This window comes from Talpa europaea (genome assembly GCF_964194135.1).
Source record: "Talpa europaea genome assembly, chromosome: 4".
NCBI classification, from domain to species: domain Eukaryota; kingdom Metazoa; phylum Chordata; class Mammalia; order Eulipotyphla; family Talpidae; genus Talpa; species Talpa europaea.
In genome coordinates this window covers 145437182-145451509 of record NC_140070.1, presented here as the reverse complement: position 1 = coordinate 145451509, position 14328 = coordinate 145437182, and the positions used below count along the sequence as shown (strand labels likewise).

Below are 14328 nucleotides of genomic sequence, written 5' to 3'. Positions count from 1 at the left end.
CCAGCATGAGCTCAGGACCCAGCGTGAGCTCAGACCCGGCGTGAGCTCGGACTCCACGTGAGTTCGGACCCCACGTGAACTTGGACCCAGCGTGAGCGCCGCTGCTGTGGCACCTGCTGTCCCTGGGGCACCCACTGCCTGGGGGGGGGGCGGCTTTCTGGGCAGGAGGGTTGTCCTGCCCTAGGGGAGGCGCCATCCCTCAGGCCTTGGGGTCTCTGCGCGCTGCACCCCGTCTGCATCCCTGCACTCGTGGCTCTGGGTGGGGAGCTGGTGCTTCTTCCGAGTCCTTGTCCGCTCTGTGCTGGGAGTGGCCGTCAGGCCTTGGTCCACTTTCCCTTAAGTCTGAAGGTGCGCGATGGGGCAGGGTTTGGGCCAACTCGGGAAGCCGAGGGGTCGGGAGCCAGGCGGGTGGACACCGCGGCCACTTTCTGTCTAAAGGCCCCCCAGGGGTGCTGCTCTGTCCTCTCCCTGGAGGCAGAGATAAGCTGGGTGGGGTGGCCCCCGAGCCGCCCCCTGCTCCTGGTCCTGTCTGCCAGGCCCTGGTTCGTGGGCCCGATGGGCCCGTCTCTGGCCCGAGGGGAAGCGGGCGCCTGGTGCTGCCCTGGTGGCTCTGACGGGCCCACGGCCCCCGGTGCCAGCGGTCCTGAGACGGCAGCTCGCCCGCCCCGCCCGAGGGTGTGTTCGCGGGTCCTTGCTCTGTGCCGCCTCCACCGGCTTAGAAATCTCAAGCAGGAGCCGTGTCTGGAGGGACGCGGGGGCCCCGCGGCACCCCAGGGGCTGGTGGGGCCAGCGCAGACTTGTCCACTCAGCTGTGGTCCCACCCCCCAGCACCAGGCGCTTCTTCTCCGTGTGGGCGCCTCTGTCCAGGGGAGTCAGCTCGGTCTGGACCGGACTCCCCAGTCCCCACCAACCAGGGTCTCTGCTGTCCCCCCGCCCAGTTCACCCGATCCGGCATGGGCAGGGGCCCGAGGGCCCATGGGGGGCCCAAGCCTCTGACCCCACGCTGCCTCCTGTGCCAGCCTGCGAGGGCTCTACTGGGGGGTGCTGGGGGGGCGGGGCCTGGGTGTGGCGGGGAAGGGGGAGCAGGCAGACAGCACACACGTCCAGATCGTGCCGTCTCTCAGCCATTCCGAACTCAAGTCTGAGAGCGTGTCTGTAATGTCTGGCTCCCACCAGCTGAAGACCCCCCACAGGGACCTTGGGGGGCTCAGGGAGGAGGAAGAAACACACTGCCATGTTGTCTGACACACCGTTTATTGATTATAGCAACTGACCGTTGTCACATCAGATGCCAGCAGCTGCCCTGCAGAGTAGGCCCCGTCACGCCGTCGGTCCCCCATCCTGAGGGATCTGTGGGCCTCTTGTCTCGGAAAGGGTTCGAATCCCCTTGAGCAGCAGCTGAGTGTCCCCTAGTGGAAAGGGGAGGTCCTGGCGCCAGCAGAGGGGCTGGGGTCCCACAGGGAGAGCTGTGCTGGGGGCAGACAGCAGCCCTCCAGGCAGGAGAGAGGCTCAGCAGCAGGTGGAGCGGGGGCACGCGGGCTGGCAGAGCAGGGACACGGAGGAGGCCCCGCGGCAGCAGCTGGGCTGGCAGGAGGGGGCGGGGGCGCAGCAGGCGGGTTTGCACACGGGGCGGCAGATGAGGGACACACAGGAGGAGGGTTTGCAGCAGGGCGGGGGGCAGGGGCTGGGCTGGCAGCAGGAGGAGGCCGAGCAGGGGGAGGACCCCGAGCAGACAGGCACACAGCACGCGGGCTTGCAGCAGACGGGTGTACAACACATGGGCGTGCAGCAGGCAGGTGTGCACGAGACAGGCGTGCAGCACATGGGTGTGCAGCACACAGGCTTGCAGCAGACGGGCGTGCAGCACATGGGCGTGCAGCACACAGGCTTGCAGCAGGCAGGTGTGCACGAGACAGGCGTGCAGCACATGGGCGTGCAGCACACAGGCTTGCAGCAGGCAGGTGTGCACGAGACAGGTGTGCAGCACATGGGCTTGCAGCACACGGGCATGCAGCAGGCCTGCTGGCAGGGGGAGCAGCTGCAGCACGAGGGCTCGCAGGAGCTGGACCCGCAGCTCACCGGGGCGCACATCAGGGTCTGGCAGGAGGCGGGGGCGCAGCAGCTGGGGGTGCAGCAGGGGGGCTCGCAGCAGGGGGGCTCGCAGCAGCTCTCGGGGTAGTCGTCCCCTTGCCAGGAGGACTCGGGCAGGCAGACCCGGCTGCCGTAGCTCAGGTCGCTGGAGCAGACGGACAGGGTGGAGGCGGCCATGGCGTGCAGCTGGAGGAGGGAGGGTGCGTTTGTGTGTGTGTGTGTGTGTGGGTGTGTGGGTGTGTGCAGTGCTCGGGGCTGTCGCCTTTTATACCCCTCCTGGTGTTTGTGTTGCCCCGTCGAGGCTCACGTGCACCTCTTCCTTGTTGGTGCGGAGCTATGCGGAGGCCCTCATTAGTGCTGTGTTTTCTCCCGGCCGTCCGTGCTCGTTAAGTGTGTGGCTGTCACAGGGCTGCTCCCCATCTGTTCTTTATCTGGCTCCAGGAAACCTGAGTGGGAAAGAGGAGGCAAAGCTCTGTGGAGACACTGGTGGGAGGTTGTTGGGTAGATGAATTTCTCAGGCTTTTTGCGCCACGGGCCTCTGCGGCTGTCGCCTGTGGCCTTGATGGTGCTCATGCAGAGGCGCGTGGGGGCGTGGGTGGGAATGTGGGCCTGTGAGTGTGGACACTTGGAGCGTGGGTGTGTGTAAGTGTGCACGCCTGAGCCTAGAGGTGGGGAACAAGCAGAGGATGCGCTGTGGGACACAGAAGAGGCAAGGCCGTGAGATGATGTGAGAGAATGTCAGAGAGGCCAGAGAAAGAGCGCAGAGAGTTGTGGGGGGCTGAGGGGCTCAACTGCCTGCCTGCCTTCCAGCCTCCCCCCGTCCGTGTTGCCTCCCTGCCTGGGTCCCTGAGATCATTAAAGCCTGAAAAATCCACCGAGGGCTCTGGGACTCTCCTTTCTCCATCTGCCCGAAGCAACAGTGAGCCTGCCCGTGCCTGCTGGCGCGAGAGCTGACCAGCAGCACATGCCCGTGGTGCTTCTCCCTGTCCGTGGCGCAGGGTGAGATCTGGGGAAAGGCAGCAGCACCTGAGAAGAGCCCAGGAGGAGCATGGAGAGGTAGGGCGTGAACAAGAAGGTAAAGGTGGACCAGAGGACGTACACCACGCGTGGCCACTGGAAGCACGGCTGCAGGCGGGCAGGGCCGGGGCCCGGGGTCCTCTGCTCCCCCAGTCAGTCATGTCAGTCAAATCCCAAGGGAACCCTTTTGGCTGCAAATTGAAGATATTGAACTGCCGGGAAATATTTGCCATTTGCACAGTAGATGAGCAGCCGGCGGGAGAAGGAAGGAGCCCTGGCAACTGAAGAGTGAGCTGCGAACAAGCGGAGCACAGAGGTCAAGGCTTTCAGGTTTCCAAACGCATTTGAAAGGACTTGATCTTATTACCCAGTTTCTCTGATTAATACAGAAATGTCCCACCAGTAACACCTGACAGGTTTTACCACGCGGACACCATCCAGCACTGCTGCGGGGGACTGATGAGCGCACTGGTGAGCACTGCTGCGGGGGACTGTTGAAGTGGACTTGCACAGACCCTTACGGGTGTTTTTCTTTTTAATTGTGACAACACATTATATCTTTTTATCCATTTTAAATTGTGCAGTATAAAGTGGCTTCTAATATAGTCACAATGTCGTACAACCACAACCACCGTCTAGTTCTGGAATGTTCTCATTTCTCCAACAGAAATCCCGTGTTGGGCCTCCCTGGTGGCGCAAGGGGTTAAGACGCAACCTATGAAGCTATCACCAGCCATTGCAGCATGAGTTCGACTCCCAGCCAGGGAGCATCCCACATGGCGCAGCAGACCTCTCCTGACTCGCCCGCTGCTCCCCTCAGCAGTGTATTTCATCAGTCTGCCTGTTCTGCTCCCCGCTCTGTCTTTGGTGAATCCTCTCACCCCCCACACCTCTGGTCTGTACCCCAGGTCTTGTATGCATAAATAAATAAATCTTTAAAAAAAAAAAAAGAAATCCCGTGTTATTGAGTAGTCCCTCCCCGGCCCTGTCAATCACTGCTCTACTTCCTGTCTCTCTAGATTTTCCTGTTCTGCACGTTTCACATAAAGGGAGTCTCACAACATGAGGCCTTTGTGTGTGACTTTCACCTGACCTGATATCTTCCAGGTTCACAGACACTGTCGCATGTATGAGGGCTTCCTTCCTTCTTATGACTTGAGTAATATTCCATCATCTACACGGACCACTTTTTATTTATTCATTCCTCAGTCGGTGGACGTACGCCACTTGGCTACCTGGATGATGTTTTTGCACCAGTATTTGCTCAAGCACCTCTTCCTACTTCCCTTGAGTAGACGCTCGGGAGCCGGATTGCTGTGTCATGTGCTGGCTCTATGTTTAACCCTTGAGGAAATGCCACTGTTTTCCGCAGTAGCTGTGCCCTTTTACACAAGCAGTGTTCAAGGATTGCAATTTCCTCCTGCGCTCTCCACACTTGTTATTTTCTGGTTTTGTTTTGTTTTCCTGATTATAACCACCCTGTGGGTGTGAAGTGGCCTGGAGTTGTGGTTTGCATTTGCATTTGCTTAACATCAGCTGTGATTCGGGGCTTCCTTGCATGTCCTCTCAGGCACACACAGAGCTGTCAACAGGACACACAGGACACACACATTTTTGTCAAGTGCACCTGGGTCATGCTTCAGATCAGACCACAGAACCAATCAGAATAAAATGAAAAAAAAAGACCAGGTTTCCGTGGTGGCCTGGGTGAGTCTCAGCTTTATCACCCCTGCGGCCTGAGTTCGATCCCCGGGCGCGAAGCTGCCCATAGGGCGCGGCAGACCTCTCCTGTCTCCCTGCTGCTCCCCTCAGCAGTGTGTTTCAGCTGGTCTGCCTGTTCTGCTCCCCGCTCTGTCTCTGGTGAGTCCTCTCACCCCCCCGCACCTCTGGTCTGCACCCCAGCTCTTAGCAAAAAAGAAAGAAAAAAGACGGGAGTCACACAAAATGTCTTCCCTGATACGATGGACGCCAAAGTCAAACCCTTGGAAACGCAACAGCACACGGGAAATGACAACAGGACAGAGGAGGCCACGCGGGGCGCCAGAACATGTTTGAAATGAGTGGGGACAGAAACACAACGAGCCTGTAGATCCGGGCACGGCAAGGTGGTGCCCGGCAGGCAAGGGCAGCCGTTGACCCTTGCAGGAAAGAAGAAAGACCTCGGATCAACAAGCTGACTTCTCAGCGGGGGGAATGAGGAGACGCACAGCTGGTCCTGGGACGAGGTGGGTGACCCCCCCTGCCACGGCCCCCATTTGGTTTTGCGGGGCCACCTGGGTGGGGGTTATGGGAGACACGCCCCTCTGTCCTTTAGACATGCCCCTCTGTCACCCCAGATTTTTGGAGTCACTGTCTGACCTGTGGTGGGCTGGGCCTGGGGTGGGGGGGTTCTAGAGGCGGCCCGTACGACACCCCCTTCCCTGAAGCCTAGAAACAGACACGGGTGTTGTATCAACTGCCAGGATGTCCTTGGCAACTGCACACCAGGGACACAGACGCAGCTCCCGGGCTGGGCAGGATGCGCTGGGCCCTGGGAAGCTGAACGGCCTCTGCCGCTTCTCGCCGCGGCCTGTCGGGATGTCAGGACTCGGGGTTCTGCTGCAGCTGGAGCCCCGTGCTCCGCACACACCCACACCTTGACTGCAAGGCCTTCATTCGGGGCGGGACCCTCTCACCGAGGAAACCTGTAAACACCCGACCGTGGCTTCTTCGGGGACGCCAGCAGGCATGTCCCCCGCTCATCCTTCCCCATCTGCAGCAGACACCCCGCCACCACCCACAAGGCAGGGCTGGCTGCCGAGGACAGGATGGGCAGCCCCCCCCCCCGGAGGCCTCGTCCTCCCTCGGCCTCAGGCCGGGGCCCCTGGTTGCGTCCCCTGTAAAGTGACTGCCAGTCAGCAGTCAGCCCCCCAGTGCCCGCGTGCGTAGTAGGTGTCTCCTGCGGGCTGGCGCAGGTCTGCCCGGCCGCTCCTGCACGCCAAGGCCGCGCCCGAGGGACCACCCCTCACGGGGGGTCCTGGAGTCTAAACCAGCTCCAGAGCCGCGCAAGCTCCACTCCCAAGACCTGCCTTCCACCCCTGACCCCTCCTGTGTCCTTTTGCCCGTGGGGAAAGGCCTCACTAAGTTTGGGGTTTGCTTTCTTTTTAAAAAGCTTGTGTGTGCGTGTCTTACTCCTCGCTCTCGCACACAAGGTGGCTTATTAGACACGCTGGTCTGCACCTGCATGTGCACCTCCAGTTCACTCCGGAGACCCCTCCCTGTAGGTGGCGACCTTCCTCTTGCCTTTCCAGGGCTGCACAGGGCTCCGCAGGGCACGGCGCCGCCTCGCGGAACCGGGCGCCCGCTGAGGGGCGTTCTCCGCCTGCCGAGCTGGTGTTCTGAGCTGCGTCGCGGGGAAGGGAAATGGCAGACGCCACTAACTGGTGTCTCCAGGGTCTCTTTGGGGTAAACTCCTGGAAGGCAGTCTGTTATTGACTGAATATGTCTCACTGGATCAGTGTGAACGTAGGTAGATACTGTCCAATTCCCCGCTGGTTGCTCCATCTTGCGTTCCCAAAGGCAGCGACATAGAGTGCCTGTTCCATAGTTTTTCCAGTGGAATGTGGCGTCAGGCTTTTGACTTGTTAAGCTGACAAGGAAATAGTCCCTGCTGCTGTTTTTCAAAGGTTTGCCTTTCTCTTACATGAGTTTGGACACCTTTTCGTGTGCCCAAGCCACTTGTATTTCTTTTTCTGTGAACTGTCTTTCCTGTCTCCTGCCCATTTAAAATGCTGACTTCTTAGATTTTTCTTTTCTGATTGTTGACAGCTTTTACATAATAGGGGTGTAGCACATTTTCTGGGGTGTAAGCTACAACTTTTCCCCCCTGACTTGCTTTTTGCCTTATACTTTCCCTGTGATATTATTTTACCTATCCATCATCTATCTGCCTGCCTACCTACCTACCATCTATCTACCCATCAATCATCAGTTGATCACTATCTACTCTATTATCCATCCACTTATCATTGTCTTTTATTTATTTATTTATTTTTTAAACTGATTTTTATCTATCTATCTATCTATCTATCTATCTATCTATCTATCTATCTATCTATCTATCTATCTATTTATACAAGCACTGGGGACAGTCAGAAGCGCGGGAGGGTGAGAGAATTCACCGAGCCAGAGCGGGGAGCAGAGCAGGCAGAAGGACCGAAGGACACTGCTGAGGGGAGCAGCGGGCGGCAGGAGAGGTCTGCGCGCCATGTGGGACCCTCCTCTGGTGGCCGGGGAGCAGCCGGGGATCAAACCGGCGCCGCAGAGGCCGCGGGCAGCTTCGCAACCCAGCACTCAACCGCTGCGCCACCGGGGAGGCCCTATCATTGTCTTTTAATCTAGAAAGACGCAACAGAAGACAGTGGTAACTTGTCGCTGTCTGAGTCTTCCTTTCTGGGGTAATTCGCGTCTTCCTGTGCGGCACCCTCCCGGTGGCTGGGCGCAGGGTTGCCAAGCGGCAGGTGCCCAGGGCCTCTCCAGAGCCAGCGCGCTGTCTCCACTTCTCCAGCGCTGCCTTCTGCACTGCGGCGCCCTCGCTGTGCTGCAGGTGCTTCCCAGAGTAGGGCCGGCTCCCCGCCACCTTGCCTGAGCCCGCCCGGCCTGGCGGGGCCTGCTGCCATCAGCCCTGACTTGCGCCCTCCTCGCAAGGGGACTCTCAGGCTGCGGCCACAACTGCAAGCCTTGGGGAGTCCTCTGCCCGCGACCCCCCCCCACACCCCAGCCAGGCTGACAGCTATGGCCCAGCTGCCTGAGTCTGAGTGTGTTGGGCACTCGGGGGCGCTGGGGCCCAGCCAGGCTTCCCTCTTCCTGCCTGGCCCTGTGCAGCCACGCCCTGCCCGGTCTCCAGAGCTGCCGTGGGGCAGGAGTCCTCGGCTCTGCTTCCAGGCGCCTGTCCCCCGCAGCCTGGAGAGGAGAAAGCGTGACCCCCTGTGGACGCCGGTGACGTCAGGTGCCCTGACATTGAGGCTCTAAGCCTCCATGGTCTGGTCGCTCCGCCCCCACAGGCCCGACTGTGCCCCCACCCTGACTGTAGTGTAGCGTCCCCTATTTAAAGCCCTCCCTGATGCTTGGCACCGGCTGGAGACCTGTGACGGGCATCGCCCGTGCCCGCCTCGTGGGTACCCTGGTGGGACACCTGGGCTGTGGCGTGCACCTCCTATGTGGAGCCTGGGCCCCAGCACGACACCAGGCTCAAGGGGGGGGCCTTGTCTGGGCCACAGGGCCACATCCGAGTGCCCCCCCCACCCAGTGCTGCCCACTGTGATTTTGCTTTAAGACACAGGAGCAGAACGGAGCGTCTCACTGTGGCTGACTTCCCAGGCTTGCGACAGCCCGGTGGTCCCATGTGCCTATGTGAGTGTGTGAGTGTGTGTGTCTCGTGTGTGAATGTGTGTGTGTGAGTGTGTGTGTCTCGTGTGTGAATGTGTGTGTGAGTGTTTGTGTCTCGTGTGAGTGTGTGTGTCTCGTGTGTGAATGTGTGCGTGTGAGTCTCGTGTGAGTGTGTGTGTGAGTGTGTGCCTCCTTTCGTGCTCTGCCGGGCGCTTGGGGATAGTGGGAGGCGCCCAGCAGCCCCCGGCCTAGTAACCGGGCGTCCGCCTCCTGGGGGCCTCGGAGCGCACGGGGCCTTTCCTGCCAAGCCCGGCTGCCCTCGCCAGCGGGGAGACGGGTCTGCTCAGACCAGCGCAGGTGGCGGCAGGAGCCGGCCTGGGCTGGGGTTCATGGCACAGCCTGGGGATATGTGGCGGGGAGTGGGGGTTCTGAAGGGTTCTCTGTGTCAGAGAGGGACTCTCAGCCTCTCGCCTCCCTCCCTCACCCCCGGGAACCTGCTGCTAGCAGGCTCCGTGAGGAATAGGAATAAGGATCCTGTGGCTGCCATTTAGGGGGCTGTGAAGCCCCGATGGCTGAAGGTGGGATGGGGGCAAGGCAGACCCGCAGAGCGGGGTCCTTGGGCACCCCAGCGCAGATCCTGCCTCCCAGCAGCGCAGGTGGGGGCTCCGTGGGCAGCCCTGGGGCCGGGCTCCCCGAGGCGAGGGCCCTTCACCTGGTGACCGGCTCACAGCGCCCGGAATGCGGCCGGGTGGGTCTGGAGGAGGCCGTTTGCCCAGCGGGTGCTGTGGGTGGGATGTCCAAGGTTAGCCCCGGGGGTGGCTGTCCTGGTCCTGTTGATGAGGATGGGGGCGCTGTTGGGCCCGGGGCAGAGCGAGAGTGTGAGGAAGCTGCACCTGCACCGTGTGTGTTGGGGTGCAAACCCCTGCGCGACTTGGTGGGGGAGGGGCTCTGTCTCGCAGAAACCACAGGGTCTCACCCTAAACTCACCTGCCCTTCGTGGGGGGGGTGTGAATAGAATTTCCACCTGAAAGGGATGGGAACGTCACCCTTTCTGGCGCGTGGGCAGGAGAATGCTGCATGCTGGACATGCTCGCACAGGCAGATGGACACCCCAGGGGACCGTCGGGCCAGGAGAGTCCTCCGTGGGGAAGAGGGTCGGAGCTATCCCGGCTGAGTGCCCCCTGCAGGCCCTGCCCACCCTGTTAATCCTACCCTGCGAGCTTGCCGCTCAGGGCTGACTGGGGTTGCCGGGAAACCCACCCCTCGTCTTTCTGGGTCGGCTTCCGGGACCCGCTCCTCCCCTGCACGCAAACCTGAGCCCCGTGGGGCTCGGATGAACCACACAGCAAGCTGGGGAGGCCACAGCTCTGCGCCAGGCTGCCGTCCTGGGGGCTCGCCCCACCCGGAGAGCGCCGTCACCCCCCATCATGCTGGAAGACGCAGTGCGGTCTTGGGGGGGGTCCCACAGGCAGCCCCCACCCACCCTGCAGTGGGGAGCCTGCCTTCTTCCCCCAAACGGCACCCACATGTGACAAGGACCTCTCGAGGACCCCTGCTGCCCGTGTCTCGCAGGCGCTCCAGGACAGCGCCTGTGGGGACAATGAGGCCCCCAGAACCAGATATGTGACGGGGACCAGGAGCCACTGGAAGGCGAGGGCCGAGTTGTGGGGGGCTGCTCCTTCCAGGAACCCGGCAGCTCTGGCCTCTGGAGAGTGGGTGGCTGGAGCCCAGAGCGGCTGCTGGGGACCTAGCACCAGGCGACCCAGGACCCACCCTCCTGAGTGAGGCTGTGCCCCTCCTCCTGCCCGGTCAGCAGGCGCCTTCAGGGGTCGTGAGCAGCCCTGGCTGCTGCTCCGCTGCCCCCACAGCCTCCCTCGGGCTGTCCCCAGGCCCCACTGTCCCGCCATCTGTCCAGCACCGCCTCTGGCCCTTCACCCCTCCCTGGGTCAGCGCTGCTCTCTCCTCTGTCCAGGGTCCCAAGGTCTGGGCAAGACTTGGAGCTGTGGGAAGGGCCACTCCGTGGTGACGTGGAAGCGCGTTTTAGCCAACGGTGGTGGTGGTGGGGGTGGCGTGGCCGCTGGCGGAGGGCCCTCGGGTGGGTACCCTGCTCTGGCCACTGCATCCCGGCTCTGGTCGGTGGCAGAGCCACTCGGTTCTCAGTCTTCACGCACTTGGCGTCTGAGCCTCGTACCTGGAGCCGGGGGAGGAAGCGTCGACACTCCCAGCGACAGAGCAGGTGGTCTCTGCGCCGTGGAATACTACTTGGCTGTCAAAAAGATAGCGTCTTGCCATGTGTGACAGCATGGATGGAACCGGGGGTGGGGTGGGTGATGGCGGGTGAAATAAGTTAGACGACAGACTAACGGGGGTGACTTCACTCCTGCGTGGACCAAACAGAGACAGGCAAAGGCAGGGGCCAGCAGCACCAAGACAAACCCCGTGGGTGTGGCAAGGACTGTGGGCGGTGGGCGTGGCCACATCCACGTGAGGCCGTGTCACCTCGTTCCCTGGAATCACGCACGGCGCCAACCCCCGAAGCTGTCTAAATAAATGAATAAGAAGAGATCAACAGAGGTGGAGGTGGCCTCCCCCGAGGATGCCAGGCACGAAGCCACTGGGCCAGAGGGTCCCGGGTGGTGCCCGCAGCCCTTTCCCTGCCCAGAAAGTACACACCGGCCTCGGCCCTCGGGCTCTGGCCCGGCTCCCTGTTTAGGTGGTTTGGCGGCTGCGCTGGCCCCAGGGTGGCATATTCCGGTCAGCGGTCAGCGTCGTGAGTGACAGACGGAGGCGGGGAGGGACAAACAGGCAGGAGAGGGGGAGGAGGGAGAGGGGAGGGCCTGGACAGAGGACCCCGGCATCATGCATTGCTCTGGGAGCTGACCTGTCTCTGTGGTGACCACTGCACCCCCCCCCAGCACCCGCATGGACACTGGGCTTTGCCCCACCGTCCCCAGTGGCCTTCTAGCTGCCTGCAGACACGAGGGTGCTGCCTCTGTGCCCTTTGACACCTGGCGTGGGGACTCAGAGGTGCTCCTCATCCTCCTCTGGGAAGCCCCAGTAGGAGCACAGCTGTGGGGGTGTAGGGGAGCACCATCCACTCGAGGCCAGGGGCCTGGGCAGCCCCTTGGAGCCCACCGTGTCACGTGGCTTCTCGGTGGACCTCAGATGAAGACGAGCGGCGGCCCCTTCTCAGCCGGCCCGCTCAGCGCCTGCACCTGTGGGGTGTGGAGGAAGCTGCTTTCCCGGGTCCAGTGGACATGACCTGACCCAGCTCAGCCCTGACTCATGAAGGACAGAGGGCACTGGTGCCCCACCGCCCAAGCAGCACCCTCTCCCCGGGCAGCCCTGGGCTGGGCCGTCAGTGCAGGGAGGAGGGGGGTCAAGAAGGGCCTCGGGGACCCCCCAGGTCCACAGCGCAGATGAACCAAGACTTCCAGCCAGGCCCCCATCCCCTACACCCGCCGCTCTGGTGGGGGGGCTCACAAGAGGGGCCTCTGCCCAGGACAGAGGCCCCTCCTGCGAGCCCCTGCCCCCACCTCCATAGCCCCTGTGCAGGGGGTTCTGGGCTTTGCGCAGTTCAGGGGATTTGCAGGTCCACAGGGCTGGGGGGCTGGGGTGTTCAGGGAAAGTTGGGGGGACTCTATGGTCATGATTCTTTTGAGGGAGACCGGTCAGCTCCCCGGTACATGTCCGTGCACGTGCGCTTCCTGGTGTGTCTGCGTGACTAATCGGTCGTGCGTTTTGGGGAGCAATGCCACAGCGGTGAGCCGTCCTCCCGAGGGCGTCGTGTCAGGAGGCACTCCCAAGCTAGCTGCGTCCTGTTCCCCGGGGTCACCTGGCTGAGGTGCTGTCTGGGGGTTCAGCGGCCATCCGGTCGCTGTTCCCCCACTCCCAGAGCTAATAGTGTCTGTGGGCAGATCCTCAGACGAAGCAAACATCCTGCTTCCAGTCGGATTTTTACCCAAAGACAACTTTATGGCCGTGGATGATTCCTGCTTGAAACAGTGACCCTGGGGGGCGCCAGATGGCGAGTCCCCGCGGCCCGCCTCCTTGTGAATGATCCAAGAGGCCGTGTTCCCTTAGCCTGTGCAGGGAGGTGAAGGTGCTCGGGCCTTTGCGCCGTGGGCCTCTGTGGCCATCACCTGCGGCCTTGGACGCAGAAGGCGCTGGGGGGTGTGGGCGTGGGGCACGCGGGCCTGACGGTGGACACCCGGGCTGTGGCGCGGGCGTGCGTGAGTGGGCGCACCTGAGCCGGGGACTGAGCACATAAGGGCATCAGCAGAGGCTGAGTGCAGTGGAGAGCGGCGGAGAGGCCAGGGCCCAGGCAGCCCCCCTTGGCCCCGACTACCTCACCGCAGGTGGCGCTGAAAGATCATGAAAAGCCCGGAAAAGCCACCGAGGGCACCAGGACTCTCCTTTACCCGTCCGCCCGGATCCATAGCGAGCCTTCTCTGTGCCTTCCTGCCCCTGCACCCCTCCTCCCTGCATCTGTTTCTCTCAACCCAAGGGGTGCTCACATGCGGGATGTGGCGGGCGCGGGGGCCGGCGTGATGCGGCATTTGCTGAAGGGGATCCGCCCTGCAAACGTCGCTTTCATTTTCCTTAGCTTGAGGTCTCACCATGTCAGCCCAGAGCAGCCCCAGCGTGGACTGCTGGCGGGGGCAGCGGCGTCCAGGCCCACGGCTGGCCCTCACGGGGCCCCGGGCGGCGGGCAGCCCCGCTCCCTGCAGGCTGACGTCCTACTTCCAGGCAGGGGTCTGTCTCAGGCCTCCTTCATGGCACAGAAGGGCTGGTCACTTGGGCGCGCCAGGTCATGCTGAGGTGAAACAGGTGGCCAAAGGTCCCACAGGCTTGCGGGGAGCCCCTTATCTCAGAGCCCCAGGGCCCCGAGCAGGTATCAAAGAGTTTTACAGCCGCACCTGGGTGGACCTTCTCCGCCTCCACATTCTGGAAGCTTCTGCTCCTCTTTCAGCCCAAGGGGGTACTGCACTTGTGTCCTTTGATCCTTTTATTTTATTTTTTATAGATAGTCATCATTCTAACATTTGATGTTTTTCTTTTAAAAAGGGCCAAAAACAGAAAAACAAATAAAAACAAAAACACCCACTACCATCCATTACACCCTCTCCGTTCTTCCTCCCGGCCCCACACTTTCACCTCGGGAAGCCTCAATTCAATCGCCGGCGTCCACTGTGTTTTTTTTTGTTTTTTTTTTTTTGTTTTTGCCTTGTTTTGTCCATTCTTCCGCCTCATTCCTTACATTGACATACAGGTGAGACCACCGTGTGTTTGTCTTTCTCCTGCTGACGGACGATACTTGGCATCACCCCGTTGAGTTCCTTCCATTTTGCTGCAAATGGCAAAATTTCACCTTTCCTTAGAGCTGAATAGCATCCGCTGTGTGGACAGACCACGTCTTCCTGATTCCTCTATCCGCAGCACTGGGGCTGCTCCCACACCCTGGATATAGCAAATAAACACTGTGGCGCGTACGACTCTTCACGTGGGTGATTTCATGCTCCTAGATCCCCAGAAGTGAGACTGTTGGATCAGAGGCGAGGCCTATTTTTAGGTTTTTTTGAGGAAGCTCCTACTGCTTTCTAAATGCCTGCATCAATTTGCATTCCCTCCAGCAGTGTGTAAAGTGTCTGAGTTCCTCTTCATCCACACCCTTGCCAACTCTTGCTGTCTTTTTGACACAAGCCATTCTCACGGTGTGAAATGACACTTCCCGTGGTTGGGATTTGCACTTCCTTAATAAGAAGTGAGGGTGAACACTTCCCCACGTCTGCTGACCATCTGTTTTAATTACTATTGCTTTATAGCCTAGTTTAATATCCAGGAACATGATGC

General features: G+C 61.0%; 1 protein-coding gene across 1 annotated transcript; it reads right to left on the bottom strand.

Annotated features, from left to right (window-relative positions):
- Positions 1-1509: 1509 nt before the first annotated feature.
- LOC311170403 (uncharacterized protein) lies at positions 1510-2268 on the bottom strand (the record flags this gene model as incomplete). Its single annotated transcript, XM_084232767.1, has 2 exons — positions 1510-1684; positions 1823-2268. 2 exons carry the CDS (start codon positions 2266-2268, stop codon positions 1510-1512), a joined length of 621 nt encoding a protein of 206 aa, XP_084088893.1.
- Between the last annotated feature and the right edge of the window lie 12060 nt (positions 2269-14328).